Genomic DNA, 20,747 nt, shown 5'->3' with positions numbered 1-20,747 from the left:
TATCCTGGGTCGTGGTGGAGCAGGTGCCTAGAACCCCGAGACTCTGCAGACTCTGGGTGGGATTCTGCATGAGAACTGGCAGGAGTTTGGCGCCCCCCAGAACCCAGGATCCTGAATAAGCAGTCAGGTCTCCATAGAATCACATAGGCCAGGCTATAGGCCTCAGGCCCTAGGGATTTACATACTAATGAAGGCCAGAGGGCAGAGCAAATTAAACATGCCTCCCCCTAGATCCTCCCCCAATCTTCCCCCTTTCTCCCTCCCTATATAACTCGGGACTGCCCTGAGTTCTGGGGGGTACGCCTAGATCCATCTATTATCCGCCATGACAATAAACCAAGGACTTCCTCGTGTTACGTCGCCAAGGCCTCCAGGCTGCTGGAACCATAGGATTCCTCTCAAATTTGGGACCCGCCACAGCAGTGGAAGCCCCTCTGGGGCCCCACCGCAGAGGTGGCCTTTTAAATTTTCCCCACACTCTAATAACCCAGAAACTCCTACAAAATCATGCAAATCAAGAAGTTCAAATCTTCTTGTTCAGTTTAAGAACACCGGTGAAACTGCCAAGCCATCAAGGTATGCTTATCTGGGAAGTCACCAAGTGTTTGAAGGATGTCACTTTAAAGAAGCAATGTGGCAGAATGGTGGAGTGTAGGTACTCCCAGGCCAAACAATGGGGCTGGACACAGGGTCACCGGCCAATATAGAGTACTTGATTTTTGCAGCACATGCTTACCAGTGCAGAGAGTAATCATGAACTTAGGGGTTTCCATGTGGATTCTCTAGTCATTGAACATATCCAGGTGAACAATGCACCTAAGATGCGCCGACGAACCTACAGAGCCGACAAACCTACAGAGCCAACAAACCTACAGAGCCAATAAACCTACAGAGCCAACAAACCTACAGAGCCGACAAACCTACAGAGCCGACGAACCTACAGAGCTCACGCCGGATTAACCTGTACATGAACTCCCCTACCACTTGGAGATGATCCTCACTGGAAAGAAACAAACTGTTCCAAAGCCAGAAGAGGAGGTCGCACAGGAGAAAAAGATACCCCTGAAGAAACAAAAATGTACAGCATGGGAGTAAATTCAGCATAAAAGAAATGCAGATAAAACAAAACAAAAACAAAAACGCTGGGCAGTGGTGGCACACACCTTTAATCCCAGCTCTTGGGAGGCAGAGACAGGTGGATTTCTGAGTTCGAGGCCAGCCTGGTCTATAGAGTGAGTTCAAGGACACCCAGGGCTACACAGAGAAACCCTGTCTCAAAAACAAAAACAAAAAACAAAACAAAATAAATAAATAAATAAAATAATTTAAATTTTTTAAATAGTTGAAAATAAATTGTATCTTATTGTGTAGCCCTGGCTGACCTGGAACTTAATATGTAGACCAGGCTGACCTCGAACTCAGAGACCTTCTTACTTCTGTCTCCCAAATGCTAGGACTAAAGGTGTGCACAACCATGCCCCGCCTGGCCACTAACTTTTGATAGTCCTCCTACCTCAACAACTCAAGTTCTGGACCACTGCACCCAGTTTTCAAAACCAAAACCAAAACAAACAAAAACTATATAGTGAGTTCCAGGGTAGTTAGCACTTCACAGTGACTTCTTCTCAAAAAGAGTCCCATTGATAGCCTGTTGCAAACTCTGCCCCTCCCCCTAAAAAGAATCCACTACTTACCCAGTAAGGAAATATATTCGTTATATTTAAGCTCTTGCCACAAGATGGCACCATATGAGCTGGTCATTCCTACTGCAACTGGATGGCTTACAACTTTTTCTATGGAAACTTAAGGGACATTTGTGGTGTTGTTATTCTGAACACTTGCTGGATGAAAGAAAGGCTTTATAGGACATCTAAATGATGAATGTGAAATGGCCATGGTAGCCTGTCTCAAATACATGCATGCACGCACGCACGCACGCACGCACGCATACACCCCTTTCAAGGGCTGTGATCCAGTTCAGTTGATAAATTGCTTGCCTAACCTGCACAAGGACCAGGGTTCTATCCCCAGTACCACATAAACTGGGCTTCGGAAGAGGAGGCAAGATCAAAAGTTCAAGACCAGCCAGAGCTACATTAAGACCTGTCTTAAACAAAACAAAAACCCTTCTAAGGGTTATCAGGGAAACACACACACACAAAAAAAAAAAAAACTGCTACAGACCAGAGAGGCAGAAGCAGAAGGGTCAACGAATGTGAAATACTGTCAGCTTCAGGTCCGATTTGAAAGCCTGGTGTGGCTACGCACCCAGACTCTGAGAATTTGCAAAGGAGAACAAAAGGATCAGAGGTCAAGTCTAACTGCAACTACACAGCAAGTTTTGAAGCTTACCTACCCTTGCCAAAACTCTACTGAAGACTATGAAGAGGACATCAAGAATAAGTCACTGGAACAAACGCTGGGTTTTCATTAAGATCTTGTGCATTGATACACTGTAACAAATACTATAACAGTTGTTACTTGTTACTGGTTTAAGATACTAGTGAAAGGAAAACTGGGTGTGGGAGACAAGGTAACTCTACTACCCTGGCAATTTTGTTGGTAACTCCGAAACTACTCAGCTGAGCATGCTGACACAAAACTACTTCCAGCATGAGGTAAAACAGAGACAAGATAGTTTCAAGGCCAGCCTGAATTTTCACAATGAGATTCCATTTTAAAAGATACCAAAACAATAAAACTGGCAGGGGTGGCTCAGGGGTTAAGAGTATTTGTGGCTCTTGCAAGAGGACCTAGGTTTGCTTCCCAGCACCCACACTGCAGCTCACAACCACCTGTAACTCCAGCTCCATGGGATAAAATGCCTTTATGGCCTCCATAGGTATTCATACATATGTATACACACATACACATACATGTAATAAATAAATCTTTAAAAATAAAAAATTTAACTATGGTATGGTAATGTATGCCTTTAATCCCAGCCTGGGGCACAGGCATGCATACATATTGTACATACACACCACACACCCATTCTCACCCACAAAGAATTAAAACTTTTTGTTGGTTTTTCAAAACAGAGTTTCTCTGTGTAACGCCCTGGCTATCCTAGAACTCATTTTGGAGACCAGGCTGGCCTCGAACTTGAGAAAGTCACTTGCCTCTCTGTCTCTCTGGTGCTGAGATTAAAGGCACCAACCAAAAAGAACAGCAGAGTATCTAGAGGCGGTTGATGGGGCAGTGGGTATCACAGTTAAAGCCGAGTTAAAAGGAATATCAAGGTCACTAGAGAAGACAATCCAGTTTGACAGATAAGGACAGGACTCTTAAACAAAGGACCAAGTTTATCTCAGCGGGCTTTGGCCAACTCCCAAGACACTACTCCCCACCGAGGGACCTCATACCAACACCATTGCCCTTTCTCCCCATAAACTTCTCACCTTCATTGGTTTTTTGTTTGTTTGTTTGTTTTTTTGTTTTTTTGTTTTTCAAGACAGGGTTTCTCTGTGTAGCCCTGGCCGTCCTGGAACTCACTCTGTAGACCAGGCTAGCCTCGAACTCAGAAATTTGCCTGTCTCTGCCTCCCAAGTGCTGGGATTAAAGGCATGCGCCACTACCGCCCGGCTAACTTCTCACCTTCATGCTCTTTACATCTTTGTAACCCTTCTTGCGTTCAATTCTAATAGACTGAATACTGGATGAAGATACCTTTTAGGAAGGCAGTCACCCCGGGCAAGAGAAGAGAAATGGTGGACCCAGACTCTGTCTGGTAAAATTCAAGAGGCGGGTGAGGCTGTTGACTCTCTGCTAACTGTGTCCTCCATTCCACTGCAGGCTGGTTTTGTTCACTTACCTACTTAAACACACTTGACTACCTGATGGCTGCATCCGTGGGAATGTTCCTTTAGGAGCCCAAGAACTGAGGCTGCAGCTGCTGTGGGGTTAGGAAGAAAAATAGGAGGAAATTCCTCTCTTCATCCACAACAATGGGGACATGCACACATAAAAAAGGAAGAAGAAAAAACAAAAACAGACAGCAGTAACAGAAGCAGTTGCCTAGGACGCTGTCCTTTCCTGGCCCCTTGCCAGGTTTCAGATCCAAAATGGAAAGGCCGGGGTTATAGCTCAGTTGGTAGAATGCATGCCAAGATGTATGGTTTGCTGGCAAGCACCACAGAAACCAGGTGTGATGGCGGCATGCCTGTAATCCCAACCACTCTGGTTGTATCTGGAGAATCTCGGAGTTCAAAGCCATGCTCTGCTTACATGCAAAGTTTGAGGTCTCAGAATCTTGACACCTGGTTTAAAAAACAAACAACAACAAAGGCAGGGTGGGGGGAGAAAGAAAGGAAAACTGTAGTGATGACATGAGATAGGGGTTGAAGATCTTGAAGATCAAATGCAGTGTTGCCACACTCAGCCTCATGAGGCTTCCAGCAGCTCACATCCGACTGTGCCTCTAGAACAGCTCTCAGCCTTCCTAACACTGCGACCCTTTAACACAGTTCCTCATGTTGTGGTGACCCCCAACCATAAAGTTATTTTCATTGCTACTTCATAACTGTAATTTTGCTAGTTAGAAATCATAATGTAGCTTGTTTTCTGACGGTCTTAGGTGACCCCTGTGAAAGGGTCATTTGACAACCCCCAAGGGTTCATGGGCTGCAGGTTGAGAGCCACTGCTCCATAAGGAGCAGTGACAGAATTTGCCTAGCGCCCAGTTGGCCTTTTGTGAATGTGAAAGTCTTTATAGTATTCCTATTACACACATTAAGAAGCTACCAGAGGTCCAGTTTTATTTTGTAGTGCTGGGGATTGTGCCTTGTGCCTGTTACACAAGCTCCCTAACAGATGCACAAGCGCCCGCACACACACACATACAGAGAAAGAGAAAGAGCTGTTCTCTCCCATTCTGTCTCTCTCTTTCATGTGCTCTAATTTCTCTGGCAATTTCTACCCAATTAAGAGAAAGTAAATGCAACTCACTTCAAGAAGTTCCTGAAACTGATACAACCTACAAGTCTCCTTGATTGCTAAGAAGAGACACCAGCTGAGGTGAATAAGAGTACAGAGAACTCCAGTAATTCAGATTTCGAGAGTTAGTACCCATGCTCCTCCTACAAGAAGCCCCAGTAAACCTTTTGGTTCACGAAATTGGATTTTGGTGGAATCCTACTTTGGTCTGTCTCTGGGACCCCATCTGGGGTGAACAGACATTTGCTCCTATCATGCCAGGAAAAGTCACATAACACTATTTCATTTTTGATTTTTCGAAACAGGGTCTCATTGACATTCACTTAGCCCAGGCTGGTCCCAAACTCCCAGCAATCCCGCTGTGTTTGTGAGCCAGTGGAGCTATACATATGAAATACCTTACCCAGTTGGGTTATTTCGAGACAAGGTCTCTCTAAGTTGCCCACACTCAAGTTGAATAAAGGGTTGATAGTTCAGGAAAATATGGGTGTGAACCCTTTACTGGCAAATGTAAAAAATATCCCCAGGAACCTGACATCACCAGTATCTGTCAGCCTTTGAGGGTCAATTTTAATTGATCTTAACAGTCTACCTTATGGGGAGGGAGGGCAGTGCTGAGAAAACTGCCTGACACTCAGGAGCTCCAGATATGACAGTGTGGCATCCCAGAACTCACCAAAAACAAAGCCAGCCAGACATAGTGGTCAGCTCTTACGGTCACAGCCACTCGAGAAGCTGAAGAAAGGTGTTGGAGAGTTCAAGGGTCAGCCGGAGCAACCTCGTAAGAGCTGGCCTCAAAATGAAAAGAATGACTCTTGAGAATCCACACCCGCATTCGGGCATATGCTGTCCTCTTCCCAAGTGTCGGGCTCTGTCTTCCTGCTCAGACTGACGTCATCCAAACCTTTCCCACTCACTCTGGATAGGGCAGTCTGGCCACAAACCCACTGGGACCCTCCTGCAGGTGTGCTCTAAAGCTTTCCTTTTATATGTGGCTGGAAGAGTGAATGTGCAGGTGTCTATGTGTGTAGAGGCCAGAGGTCCATGTCAGGTGTTTCTCAGAACTATCCAATTCGGTTTTATTTGTGCATGTGTGCCTTATGTACATGTATGTTTGTGTGTGTGTGTTCATGAGTCTCTCACAGGGACCTGGGTCTCACTGATTAGGCTCAGCTGGCTTGTCAGTATGTCCTTCCTAGGTGGATCTCATTACCTCTCCTTTTTAGTGTTCAGATAACAAGCATATACCTTGCTGGCTTTGTAGATGGGTGCTGGGAATTGAACTCATGCTTAGGGAGCGAGTACTTTTCCAACCAAGCTATCCCTTCAGCTGCAAAAGCCTTTCTTTCTTAACATTAAAAGGCAGAAAAGGATTTATTCAAGATGGCTACATTGAGAAAGGAACACAGTAGTTGGATGGGCATGGTTGTACATGTCTTTAATCCCAGCACTCAGGAGGCAGAGGCAGGAGGAAAATTCAAGGTCAGCACGGTCTACTGAGTTCCAGGACAGCCAGGGCTAAAGAGAAATCCTATCTCAAAAACACAGAATAGAAAAAGAAGAAGAAGAAAGGAGGAGGAGGAGGAGGAGGAAGAGGAGGAGGAGGAGGAGGAGGAGGAGGAGAAGAAGAAGAAGAAGAAGAAGAAGAAGAAGAAGAAGAAGAAGAAGAAAGAAAGAAAGAAAAAAAGGAACAAAATGAGCAAGTAATACCCCCAAAGTTCATCTTCCAGATCCTGAAATGAGGGTAAAGTTTAAGGAGAAGGCAAGAGTTATGTATAACTAGACAGTCTGGCCAAGGTGTGGTCCTGCACCACACCACTGACTAACCCACCGTTGTCTGAGCTGATGCTATAAGGTGGTCTGCTAAGTTGTAAATCTTTCTAGAGTCGAGGCAAATACTTTTCCTAATAAACTCCAACTTTTCTTGAAAAGAAAAGAAAAACCAGACATAATGGCCTGTAATCCCAGCATACAGGAGGTAGAGGCCTGTTTCAGCTACATAGTGAGTTGTTGCCATTAGGGTAGGCTATGCAGGAAGGAAGGAAGGAAGGAAGGAAGGAAGGAAGGAAGGAAGGAAGGAAGGAAGGAAGGAAAGAAGGGAGGGAGGGAGGAAAGACGGCAGGGAGGGAGGGAGGGAGGCAGGGAGGGAAGTGTAAAAGAGGGCTAAGGATAGCAGCGGGGATTCCAGGCAGTCAGAAGTCAGAGCTGCAAGCTAGGCATCAGAAAGGCCAGAGACAAGGCCTAGTGAGCTTGGAGCTTACAGCAAGGGCTGCAGTTTGAGACTAGAGCCTAGGGAGTTGCTGTGTTTAAGCCTGAAGAGCACCCAGCTCCAGATGCTAGGCCTGGCTTGGGAGGAGGTAGGCTTGGTAGGACAGCCAGGAGGAAGAGGAAGAGTGCAGACTAGTCAGGGAGGTGAAGGAGCAACAGGATGAAGGACAAACCGACCAACAGACATCCTTGACACTGCTGGCTTGGTGACCCGGTCTCTAAAGGATGGAGGCTGAAGTCTAGAGCATCTATGTCAGGAGCTGGACTCTCAGGTTCATGGCTCTGGTTCAGTCAACAGTGTTTCCGTGCTCTGCCACATTAAACACCGTGCCAAAGGATTTGCATGCAGACAGTTTTTAGCCAGTCCGGATAACTTCCCTGGCTTGAGACGAGTTCCTGTTTAGAAGAAGGTAAATCAAAGTGATCCCCAGCTAAGACAGACCAGCATTTCCCATCAGCTGGGACCACAAACCACAATGGTTCCTCATCTCTGTGCCAAGTGGCTTAGCGGCAAGTCCCAGGGCTGTTCTGCAGAGGCCAGGTTACCATGACATCATGGTACTCCTGTGTGAAGCCCTGGGCTCAAACCCCAGTACCACAGGGAAAAAAAAAATTATGAAATATAAAGCCAGGCATGGTGGCACACTGCCTATAATCCCAGCACTTGGGAGGTGGGCTCAGATGAACAAGAGTTCAAAGACAGCCTCAGACACTGTGACTGCTCTTCCTGTCACTTTGATTATACCTGGAAATAACTAAAAATCAGGAGGCGAGGCATGCCTATGAGGGAGGTTTTTATTGTTGTTTTTGTTTCTTTTTTTGTTTTTCAAGACAGGGTTTCTCTGGATAGCCCTGGCTGTCTTAGAACTCACTCTGTAGACCAGGCTGGCCTCAAACTCACAGAGATCCTCCTGCCTCTGCCTCCTAAGAGCTGGGATTAAAGGCATGCTCCACCACTACCAAGCTAAGAGATTTTTTTTTTTTAAAGATTTATTTATTTATTACATATGAATATACTGTAGCTATCTTCAGACACATCAGAAGAGGGCATCAGATCTCATTACAGATGGTTTTGAGCCATCATGTGGTTGCTGGGATTTGAACTCAGGACCTCTGGAAGTGCAGTCAGTGCTCTTAACCACTGAGCCATCTCTCCAGCCCCCAGAGATTCTTTTTTAATTAAACCATTTGAAGTGGGAAGACCAATTTTTAAACCAGATCTTTTGAGGTAGGAAGACAAACCTTTAATCTGGGCCATAGCTTCTGGCGGCATCCTTTACAAAGGACACGTGAGAAGCAAGCCTGGCCTCTCTGCCTACTTGCCCTCACTCTGGCTAGCGAGTCTATCCCTTCGCTGGCATTAGAGCCGACTTCTTTGGGATTCTAGCATCTACTGAAGACCAGCTGATGCATCCAGCCTGGTGGACTGAACCACTACCAGATTCTTCTCTGGCCCTTCCCTTGGAAGGGAATGAATGTCTTCCGATGGTAGACAGCCATTATTGAAGTAGCTGGACCACAGCCTGTAAGTCATCCTAATAAATCCTAAAAGATGTGGCTTAAATCCACGAATACATATTCATCCTATTACTTCTGGATTATTACCAACATAGTTACATAGTAACTTAGGGAGCCAACTAGGCTTTAGAAAACAAACAAACAAACAAACAAAACAAAACAAGAAACAACAGGAAAGAGGGACTACAGAGATGGTCAGTGGGTAAGAGTGTTTTTGTAGAGGGCCCAGCACCCATGTCGGGTGGTTCACAACTGCCTATAGCTGTGGCTCCTGGGGACCTGAAGCCCTCTTCTGGTCTATGCAGACAGTATATTCATGTGTATAAGCAATCTCACACATAAACACATACATGCATACATGCATGCATGCAGACATACATAAACTAAAAAATAAAATCCTTGAGAAAAAAGGAAAAAAAAAATAAATAAAATCCTTTAAAAATTGGCCAAAAAAAAAAAGACTCAGTGGGTAAAGACCTTTGCCAGCAAACTTGACCAACTAAGTTTGAGGCCTAGGACCCATAATATGGTGGGAGAGAACTGACTAGCACAGTACAAAAGTGGTCAGTCCTTTGGCTTGGCATCCCTCACCTAGGGGGTGACAGTAGGGTAATAAAAATAAAAAACTTGCCGGGCGGTGGTAGCGCATAACTTTAATCCCAGCACTTGGGAGGCAGAGGCAGGTGGATTTCTGAGTTCGAGGCTAGCCTGGTCTACAGAGTGAGTTCCAGGACAGCCAGGGCTACACAGAGAAATCCTGTCTCGAAAAACAAACAAAGCAAAACAAAAACCCCCTCACAGCCTCCAAATCAAAAACATTTAATGAAGTGTGGTGGCTCACGCCTAGAATCCAAACACTTAAGTCTAAGTCTTAGTAGGTGTGTGTGTGGCAGGGTAGCCTCAGTCTCAAGGTCAACTTCAGCTGCCCGGGACAGCCTGGGCTACAGAATGAAACAGACAAAGCAGAGTATGCATTAGGAAAAGGTTTAAATAAAAGGGGATTTTAAAAGCTGCCTTTTAAAACAACAGAGCTGTTACACTTGCTAGCATTGTTAGCGTGTATGAGACACTAGATTTGATCCCCACCATTAGAAGAAAAGCAAACAAAAAAGTTAACTCTGTAGCCCCCACCTGGCCTAGGCTGGATGAACCAGACGCAGATGCAGACCAGCTCAGAGATACGGGATAGAACCAAACACCATTGGAGAGGAGGGGTGGGGGGTCGATGAAATGGCGGCTAGTGGTGTTCTGCTGTACTCAGACTGGTGCCTAGCCCAGTTGTCCTCAGACAGGCTTCATCCAGCGACTGACGAGCAAAGGCAGAGACCCACAGCCAATCACTAGGTAGAGTCAGAGGAACCCCACAGAAAAGGGGGAGGAAGTATTGTAGGAGCCAGAGGGGTAGACACAACAACATGGCCCACAGAATCAACTAACCAGGGCTCATAGGAACTCACAGAGGCTGAAGCAACAAACACAGATACTATATGGGTCTAAGCTAGGTCCTCTGCGTACACCTTACGGTTACGTAGCTTGGTGTTCCTGTGGGAGTCCGAACAGTGGGAGTACGGGGGTGCCTCTGACTCTTCTGCCTGCTCTTAGGACATTTTTTCCTCCTACTGGGTTGCCTCATCCAGCCTTGATGTGAGCGTTTGTCTTTTGTTTGTCTGACTGTAATTGGTTATGCCATGTTTGGCTGATATCCCTGGGGATGCTTCCCCCCCCCCCCCTTTTAAGGGGAACAGAGGAGAGTGGATCTGGGGGAAAAGTAGAACTGGGAAGACTGGAGGGGACACAGATCAGGGTGTGATATATGAGAGAACGGGAAAAAAGGTTCCCTCTGATTTCTCCCTTTATCTTTTACATAACAAGTTATTTATATGTATATAATGTATATATATATATGTGTATGGGTGTTTTGTCTGCTGTCTGTGCCCCATGTGTATGCCTGGTGTCCTCATAAGCCAGAAGAGGGTACCAGATTCCCTGGAACTTTAGTTACAGATGGTTGTGAGCCACATGTGGTTGCTGGGAACAGAACCTAGGTTCTCTGGAAGAGCAGCCAATGCTGTTATCCACTCAGCTGGTTCTTCGGCGCCTTGTCTTTTCCTCGGCCCCCAACTCTGAGACAGGGTTTCTCTATGTTAAGAGTCCTAGCTGTCTTGGAACTTGCTTTGAAGATCAGGCTGGCCTGGAACTCAGGGAGATTCAATCTGCTTCTGCCTCCAAGTGCTGGGATTAAAGGCATTTGCCACCAGGGATGGCTGTTTTTATTTTTTAGAAACACAATCTCACTATATACTTCTAGCTGTCCCAGAACTCACTATGTAGGCCAGGCTGGTCTCAAACTCAGAGATTCTCTTGTCACTGCTTTCCAAGTGCTGAAATTAAAGGTGTGCGCCATTATGTATGTTTGGGGGGTGAGTAGGAGGGGGTTGTGTGGTTTTTTAAAGACTTATTTATCTAATATATGTGATTACACTGTTGTTCAGACACACCAGAAGAAGGCATCAGATCCCATTACAGATGGCTGTGAGCCACCATGTGGTTACTTGAAATTGAACTCAGGACCTCTGAAAGAGCAGTCAGTACTGTTTGTTTGTTTGTTTGTTTGTTTTGGTTTTTTCGAGACAGGGTTTCTCTGTGTAGCCCTGGCTGTCCTGGAACTCACTCTGTAGACCAGGCTGGCCTCGAACTCAGAAATCTGTCTGCCTCTGCCTCCCAAGTGCTGGGATTAAAGGCGTGCGCCACCACTGCCCGGCTGCAGTCAGTGCTCTTAACCGCTGACCCATCTCTCCAGTCCTGTTTCCTTTTGTTTTGTTTATCTTTACATTTTTGAGGCAAGATCTTGCTGTATCTTTCAGGCTGACCTGGAAGTCAGACATCGTCCAGCCTCAGTCTCCTGAGTGCTGGGATTACACACATGGCCAACCACACTGGATGCCTCTACTCTTTAACAGTTACTAGAACTGCTCCCACCCTCTTCGTCCCATTCATTCTCCTGTCTCTGCCAATAGCTATTCCTCCTATCCAGTAGCCATGCCTTCTTCACAGCCAGCCACCTTCCTGGTCACAGCTCCACCACAAGGTCTTTGGCTGTGGTAGTCCTTCCCTCAGAATGTTCTCCTGAACTCTAAAAAAAAAAAATGCCTCTTCTTATTCCCAATTCACCCAATGATGTCACCTCAAAATCTTCTGACCATAATCTTCGAACCACGCCCCACTGCTTTTCTTTGGGCGATACAATCTCACGACATCTAAGGGGCTGTGAGTTACTGGCTCACACCTATAACTGCGGCATTCCAGAGGAAGAGGCAAGAGGACCTTGAGTTTGAGGCTAACACAAGTTTGAGTAACACAGTCTCAAAAAGCGAGATTGGGTGAAAGCTAACGGAATGTTCACATAAGGCCTGGACCTAGCCTCCTGCACACATAAAACCCTGACATTGTGACACAGGCCTCTAACATCAGAAATCTCACGGAATAGATAGAGGATTAGAAACTCCAAGCATGGGCTCAGTGTGTAGGAGCATTTGTTGCTTGCAGGGGACTAAAGTTTGTTTCCAGAGTCCACAAAGGGCATCACAACTATCCTTAACTTCAGTCTCAGGGTATCCAACATCTTCTTCCAAGTCTCCATGGACATCAGGCACGTATGTGCCTAATACATACACAGAAACAAAATATTTATACACATAAAATAAATTTATTTGTAAAGAAAGACGTTCCAAGTCTTCCTCAACTATATAGCAAATTTGAGCCACCTTGGGGTTCCGAAAAAAAAGAAATGAAAAAAGAAAAAGAAAGCAAGGCAGCTGGGTGTGGTAGGAAAGCCTTTAATCCCAGCACTTGGGAGCTTAGGAGGCAGAGGCAAGCGGGTCTCTTCAGAGTTTGAGGCCAGCCTGATCTACATAGCAAGTTCCAGGGAAGCTAGGGCTACATAGTGAGATCCTGTCTCAAAATAAAAGCAAGCTACCAACAGGCAGAGTGGCAGAATGGTGACATCAATGGGGGAAGCCATAGTGACAAGGCACTGCAGCTTATAGGGGACGTGATGGCTTCACCTGGAGGACTGTCGCCATCATCCCCTTCAGCTCAGGTCCTGATGTTCTGGCCCCAGTCCTTCACCAGTGCCTACCACCCCACTGTGTTGGTGTGAACAACAGACCTGTGACTCCCAGTGAAGAAGAGGAAAGGAAGGAAACAGTCTGAAAGTCACAAAAATATATTAAAACAGCAGTCATCTTTCCTCAGCACCCTCCCCTTCCCAATGTTCGCTGCCCAGCACCCATCAAAGAAAAAGATGGCCAGGGCAGGGAAACGGAGGTGCCCCAGCTGCAGGTCCGGTCTGGGGGAGCGCCTCCAGCCTGGGAATGGAAGGCAGCTAACAGTCTTTACAGGCTCGCCGCCACCGTCGCCGACGGGGCCGCTGGGAGGCCAGAAGTGCAGGAGGGTCGGGCAGGACGCAGCGGACGGTCGGGCCTTGCCACAGGGACAGAAAACAGAAGAGAAATGAAAAGAGGGAAGAGAGGGAGAGACAGCACAGCAGGCAGGGGAGCGGGAGAAGAGGGAGGGAAGCGCAGGGTGGGCCTCCAGGTGACACCTTTGGGGTGGGGCAGTCACAACAGGAGGGTCCACAGCAGCAGATGCTGCTGCTGTCAGGGGTGGACTGCATGAAAGAAACAGGGCCTTGGCTTTGGGAAGAGGTAGAAAAGGGGACTATGCCAAGGCCGCAGTTACTGCACAGAGGACATAGGGCAGGAAGAAGGGAAAGTCCCAGAACAGGGTCAGGTCACAGGAACATCAAAGACCAGGAAAAATGCCTGTGTCCCCGAGTGCTTGGAACCAGCATAGATGCTGGAGAGAGCCAAGCCTTGTGCCATCTAGAGCTCGGAAGGAGGGCAGCTGTGCCCTTAAGAAAGGCTGGAAGGGATGAAAGCAGGAGCCGGCCTGCCATTCCATGCTGTACCCCACCCTGTGTGTGGCTAGAAAGTCCTCCGGCCCAGTCTTTTGAACACGCTCACAGTGCCTGCATGGTCCATCTGGGCACCAAGGCTCTCGCTGGAGCTGCTCCCCCGGGGCCCTACCAGAGTCCTCTTAATGGCGAACTTGACCTCAGCTGAGGACTTACTCTTGGTGCTGGTGACCTGGCTGTCCTGTGCCTCGGACACAACGGCAGCCTTGCCGAGTCTCTGAAGGATGCTGACTTTGGGCAGGGAATCCGGCTTCTTCTCCGGCCCCGGGTGAGAGGGAAGCGCCAGGCGCCGCAGCTTTGGCGTGGTAGCTGTTGTGGTTGCAGAGCTCGTGGCCTTGGCTTTGACAGTCAGTGGTGGCTGGGGACTGGCCTTGGTTGGGCCTCGTCCTAGTTTCTTCAGGACCCCAGCATACTGCAGGACAGAGCTACTGCTGCTGTCATTGTCACTGTCCCAGGCCAGATCGTCATCCATCTCTGGGGTGGCCCCTAAGCGGCTGAAAACTCCTGTGGGCTGTAGAGGGCAGAGAAAAGGGTCACTTACTCCCTCAGCATGCTACCTGCTCTGGTTGGTCTCTAAGAAGTCAGCTGTCAGTTCAGTTACATCCTATGTAATAATGACAGCACTATTGAAGGGGACCAGAGGCTAGGGTACCAAAAGGAAGACCTGACTATGCTAAGAGACTCAGGAAGGTTCTTTAGGAAAAAAAATCACTGACCATGGGAGCCCTGAGAGCTGAAGAGCCATGGCTCTATGAAGACAGAGAAACGGAGTGCACTGCCCAGGACAGGTGAGCATTGGGAAGGTCCCAGGTCATTTTAGCTGTTCATTTTCTCATACACAGCAGGGAAGTGCTCTCCACTGAGCCCACCCCAGCCTTCCTTGGCCACTTACTTAGCAGACAGTTCATGAGCCCCAGACACTAGTCTCAGTCCTGTACCTCAGCCTAGGATGAACAGAGTTGGGGAAAACCACAACAATCAGCTCAACCCTGGCCATGCCCTCCTGGAGGCACAGCCCAGGATGAAGCAGCATCAGAAACAACTCCACTAATTCTGTGACTTCAGCAGCCAAGCTCTGTGGGGAGAGCATGTCTCCATGGATTCTCTTTTCCTTGATTTCCTTTATAAAAAGCATAGCTGGTCTCAAACGTGAGACCTGCCTGCCTCACCTCCTGAGTGCTAGGATGACAGATATGGGCCACCACTGCCAGCATGCAAAGGAGAGAAGCAGGCTGGAGGATAGCAGTCAGGAAAAATCGAATCAGGGACAATCCACATCTTCTCAGAGATGCCAGGGATTGCCTCTGAGACCCAAACACCGAGGTCAGGCCTTCCAAAAGACAGCTGAGAAAAAAGCATGCACTGGGTTCCTGAGGCACAAGTGACAGCCACAGCCTTTGTGCTCTCACACTGCTGGACCTCCAGTCCTCTGAGCCTAAGTGTTAGCATCACCACATGGTAAGATTCTGGGAGGTGAGAGACAGGCAAGCAGGTAGCTCTACCCTGGTGAGCACGAGACTCAGTGGAAGGCATGGTTGTCTACCACGCTCGCCGTGCCCCATGCTCGCCATGCCCCACACGCCCTCACCCCTTGCTGATATTCCGCAGGCAACCTACGCACTGGCACTACACAAATTCAGAACTGAGAACCACGCACACCATGCCAGGGACTTGGAACTTGAAACGCATTCAGCTGACTGGAATGCAGATGGCAGGTACCCTGAGCTGGAGGTTCACGACAGGACTTGCCGTGGTAGAAGACGCTGAGACTAGGTGACACATGAGGACAGAAGGTTACAGAGAAATCTAGCAACCAAATGACCGGAGCTGGGCTAAATGTCAGCTGAGGAAAGACAAAGGGCAAACAGGAAATCCACCAGAGCCGAAGAAAAAACAGAGGTTCAAAACTCGGGAAGACAGTATGGACATCTGGGACACAGATGTGTGCGCGTCGGGAAGCACAGAGAGCACCAGCACTTGCCCACACGAGCTGCTCCAGCCAGCCACACTCACCTTAGTCCCTGTGGTCGTGTCTGCTTTAGTCTCAGCACCAAGGCGATCAAACACAGATGTCCTGTGGAGACCTGGGAGGGAAGTGACATCATGAAGCAGCACCTGCCTGGTGTCTCATGGGATCGTGTCTAGGCTGATGACAGAGCAGATGCCAAGGAGGGATGACCCTGCCAGCCCACACGCCAGCGAGAAGTGTCCTAGCAGGAACAGAGCATGCTTGGCGCAGGCTTTGCAACTAGACTACTGGCTCTGATCGTCACACAAACACACGGTGACTGTCAGATCTGGGAAAGATCAATTGCAGGTTAGCTTCCTGTCAACTCAATGTAAGTAAAGTCATCTAAGACGAGGAGCTCCAACAAAGAGAAGGAGAGAAGGCCGCCATAACAGGGCTTGAAGGAAAGCCTGCAAGCAGTTTAATGATTTATTTTATTTTTTGGTTTTTCGAGACAGGGTTTCTCTGTGTAGCCCTGGCTGTCCTGGAACTCACTCTGTAGACCAGGCTGGCCTCGAACTCAGAAATCCGCCTGCCTCTGCCTCCCAAGTGCTAGGATTAAAGGCGTGCGCCACCACCGCCCAGCGTTGTTTTAAAATCTTAATGATCACTTTCTTCATGATTCTTAGTGACTGATGGAATAGGGTCCACGAACACCAGGCTGGGGGTCCTGGGTTCTGTAAGAGGACAGGCTGAGCAAGGCAGTCAGCAGCACTCCTCCGCATCAGCTCCTGGCTTCGGGCTCCTGCCCTGCTTCAGTTCCTGTCCTGTGTTCCTCCAGTGATGAGGAAGTGTAAACCAAAGAAACCCTTTCCTCCCCAACTTGGTTTAAAAAAAAAAAAAATTTTTTTTAGGTTTATTTATTTCATGTATGTGAGTACACTGTAGCTGTCTTCAGACACACCAGAAGATGGCATCGGATCCCATTACAGAGGATTGTGAGCCACCATGTGGTTGCTGGGATTTGAACTCATGACCTTCGGAAGAGCAGTCAGTGCTCTTAACCGCTGAGCCGTCTCTCCAGCCCCCCGACCTGCTTTTGATGTTTCATCATAGCAACAGTAACCTAACATTCACTCTGCCTCTGCTGACATGGAAGGGAAGGTGCTGCTCACATAGCCTCAGCTAACTGTGAACTCACTATGTAACTGAGGCTAGAGTACTGCTGGGTGCTATCACAGCCAGCTTTTCTGTGAGAGTTCTGAACCTGCACTTGCTCCTTTCACGCTTGCGACTGTGGGCACTTGGCAAGATGCGATGGACCAGGATGAGTCCTCTACTAAACACAACAGAACATACATTTCAGCCAGGTAGAGGCAGCGCACATGGTTGATCCCGGGCCTCGGGAGCCAGAGGCAGGTAGATCTCTGGTCTACAGGACTACGGCCAGGGCTACACTGGGAAACACTTCCTCAACCAAAGGAAAAAACCCTACATCACCAATACAGTGTTCACTGAAAGATGAGCCCCAAATACTATGGAAACAATCATCAAAAAAGAATAAGTCACCACCCCAGGTATGGTGGCACATGCCTTTTATCTCAGCATTTTGGAGGTGGAGGCAGGCAGATCTCTATAAGTTAGTGGCCAGCCTGGTCTACAGAGTGAGTTCCAGAACAGCCAGGACTACACAGAGAAACCCTGTCTCGAAAAACCAAAAAAAAAAAAAAAAAAAAAAAAAAGGAAAACAACTTCTTCCCTAATGGCTAGTTTCCCAGGATTGAAAGGCACTCTGCAGACCACTGAGGAGGAAGAGTCGTCAGTGGTATTACCAGCAGTGAACCCTGAACACTAGAATATCAACCTGCCTGGCAAGACGTGCTCACTGGTGTAGCAGTGACATGAAGGTTACGAGGTTACCCAACAGCTCCCTGCTTAGATGTGAGGCCGCTCCACAGGAGGAATACGTGTGTGCGACGGTAAATCTGGTCACATGTCTGAAGCTTAGGAGGTAGTAGGCCCTAATAGAAAAGTTAATACTGCCATTTTGCTAAATAGACATTGTATCAAACTATCTTCTATATCAGCCTGTGTAGGGAGAGGAGAGCCTTGAAGAGCACTGACTGCTCTTGCAGGTTCGGTCCCTAGCAACTACATGGAGGCTCACAATCACTTGTGACGGCGGCTCCAGAGGAGGATCTGACACCCTTTTCTGGCCTCTGCAGGCTCTTACACGAATGGGGTATACATAAACAAAAAATAATTTTATATATATATATGTGACACATATCCATACAGTCGTGCTACTCTCAACTTGGTCAGAGCTTCTTCTACAGTGGGCAGCAGTCACTGGAAAGACTTGACTGTCAAAGCGCTGAGAGTCAGCGTGCCTTGAGTGCTTGGCCCTAAATCTACGGCAGCCTCCCCAAGGTTCAGGGGACACCGCAGAAGAGCGTCCAGAAGGACACAAGAGCTGGAGATGTGCTGAGATGCTGTACTCAGGGTTATCCACACGGGCCTGCAGCTCAGGCCAACAAGGTCAGTCAGGATTCTGCCTGGCAGCTCCAATAGGGTGCAGTGAGAGAAAAAAAAAAGAAGACAGGACATGAAGGAGATAGGGATATGTTGGAGTTATCTCGCAAGAGTAGGGGGTTAGCTTAAGGTAGATCCAATGAAAATATAATGCATAAAACTGTATGAAATTATCAAAGAATAGGGGCTAGAAAGATGGCTCAGCAGATAAGAACACTTACAGCTCTTGTACAGGACCGACGTTCAGTTCCCGGCACACACGTTTGCTTACAACCTTACATAACTCCAGTTCCGGGGACCCCAGCACCCTCTCCTGGTTTTCGAGGGCTGCTGCACACAGGCTACAGGAACTCACATAAGCATACCCATAAAAAGTAACTTTTTAAAGAATATATTAAAAAATAAAAGACTAAAAATGAAAGAAAAAGACATGACTAGAGGAAATCTTATATTGATACCTAAAAGATAATGCTTTTTGTGCCAATAAAAAAAAGGACTGAGGCTGAAGGTGGGTGGTAGAGTACTACCCTGGTATGCACAAGGTCATATTGCCAGCATGTCAAAACAACTGGCTAGGCAGTGGTGTCGCACGCCTTTAATCCCGATACTCAGGAGGCAAAGGCAACAGGATCTCTGAGTTCGAGGCCAGCCTGGTCCACACAGTGAGTTCCAGGACAGTCAGGGCTACACAGAGAAACCCTGTCTCAGAAAAAACTGACTGATGAGGAAAAAGAGAGCCTCTATGTGATGGCGTGTATATACTGAGCCCAGGGAGCGGCTGGACTGGAGTAGGTGTGGCCTTGTTGGAGTAGGTGTGTCACTGTGGGTGTGGTCTTTAAGACCCTCATCCTGGCTGCCTGGAAGTCGGTCTTCTGCTAGCAGCCTTCAGATGAAGATGTAGACCTCTCAGCTCCTCCTGCACCATGCCTGCCTGGATGCTGCCATGTTCCCGCCTTGATGATAATGGACTGAACTTCTGAACCTGTAAGCCAGCCCCAATTAAATGTCCTTATAAGAGTTGCCTTGGTCATGGTGTCTGTTCACAGCAGTGAAACCCTAACTAAGACACTCCAAGGACATATTCACAGTGACCCACTCAGGTCCACAGACGCTGCTCCCTAGAGAGAAAACAGCCATGGGTAAGGGGCCCAGGAAGGGATGTGCACTATCGGGAAGTTGTAGCAGAACCAGCAGACCGTTCTGAAATATTGCCACCATAAAACCACTACCTGCACAGCCCTCGATGAGCTTGACTTTGGCTCACAGTACTGGCATCCACTGTGGCCCTGCCCTTGGCCAGGTATGGCCACTTAATTTCAAGGCCGGCCATGACTGTCCTTTAGTCCTTGCCCACAAGGGACAAAGGAGGACATGCGCCTAGCTTTATGAACTGAATGACAGCAGTGGCTCCCCTCTGAGACCTCACTTCCTGGGCAGGACCATCAATGGGCAACAAACTAAGAGATTCTCATCTGCAACCCACACAGCCCATACCTTTTGCTGCCTGCTGCTGCTCCAGGATCTTCCGGGTACGGGGAGTGGTTCCCTTGGGCATGTGGATGATGTACTTTCCCTCCATCTCAGCTGTGACCCGCCGCCGCTTGGTGGGAACAACCAGGCTTTCCTCTTCCCTGTGGGCCAGAGCTGGTAAGGAGACATGGGGTCAGCTCTCTCAGGGATGGATGTTCAGAGCTTGGGGTGAGAGACACCTAGCTCTGGTCAGGACAGCTTACCTCTGTTTCTGTCCTCAATTCTGAGGCAAGGTCTCACTATGGAGCCCAGGCCAATCTCAACTCACAAACTTCCTGCTTCAGCCCCTCGAGGGCTAGGCTTATTATGGGCATGCGCCACAGTGCCCAGCCACACACCATCTTCTTACTGGTGTGACTTGCTCTTTCATGTGCACAGCTGCCCCCATCACCAGACTGAGCCACTGAGGACTTTAGTCACCTAGTGTGACTAAACCACAATCTGTGCTTGGGATTTGAACACAGTGGTGACTTCCCAGACTCTCCAAGGTAAGCCACACCCTGCTTAACTGGCTGAACTGTGGAGCCATGGGGGTGGGAGGATCTTGAACCCCATAGGCTGCCTTTACAACTGTGGATGCCTGCACTTTTTGACTTTTTGTTTTGTGCACTCGTTTTTTAACCAGTAATCAAGGGCCATACTTCCTGGTTTGACATGGCACAGTATTAAATTATACTTTAAGATATATGTCTTGGAGCCAAAGAGATGGTTCAATGGTTATAGAGTACTTCCAGAGGATCTGGGTTCAAGTCCCAGCACCCACATGGTGGCTCACAACCACCTGTAAGTCCTGTCCCAAGGGATCAGATACCCTCTGTGGACTCTGCTGGCACCAAGCACTCATGTGATTCACAGACATTCATGCAGATTAAACATCCACACCTTACACATAAAATATGTAAAAAATTAAAAAAATATATGGCATAGCAGCAAAAGATTTTCCTCACTGAGCCATGTAGCTAACCTTAAATTATGCTTCTTTTTTGTTTTTAAGACAGGGTCTGACTATGTAGCCTGAGCTGGTCTGGAACTTGTAATTCT

The 20,747-nt window shown here is 47.9% G+C and overlaps 1 protein-coding gene across 3 annotated transcripts in view; it reads right to left on the bottom strand.

The window, feature by feature from the left end:
* Positions 1 to 7,065: 7,065 nt before the first annotated feature.
* CUNH19orf47 (chromosome unknown C19orf47 homolog) overlaps positions 7,066 to 20,747 on the bottom strand; it is a 29,953-nt gene continuing 16,271 nt past the window's right edge. The window contains exons 8-11 of one of the 3 annotated variants that reach the window (XM_028781633.1): positions 19,671 to 19,820; positions 15,710 to 15,780; positions 13,853 to 14,207; positions 7,066 to 7,599 (exon numbers count right to left, since the gene is read on the bottom strand). In XM_028781633.1, coding sequence (XP_028637466.1) covers positions 7,478 to 7,599; positions 13,853 to 14,207; positions 15,710 to 15,780; positions 19,671 to 19,820 — 698 coding nt within the window. In that variant the 3' untranslated portion in view covers positions 7,066 to 7,477. Of the gene's footprint in view, positions 7,600 to 12,405; positions 14,208 to 15,709; positions 15,781 to 19,670; positions 19,821 to 20,747 lie in introns of those variants that run through there. The other 2 variants (XM_028781634.1, XM_028781632.1) reach the window with 2 other exon arrangements.

Source organism: Grammomys surdaster, unplaced genomic scaffold, assembly GCF_004785775.1.
Source record: "Grammomys surdaster isolate TR1022 unplaced genomic scaffold, NIH_TR_1.0 485, whole genome shotgun sequence".
NCBI lineage: Eukaryota > Metazoa > Chordata > Mammalia > Rodentia > Muridae > Grammomys > Grammomys surdaster.
Note: the sequence above shows the minus strand (reverse complement) of the source record. Positions and strands in the feature narration are given on the sequence as shown.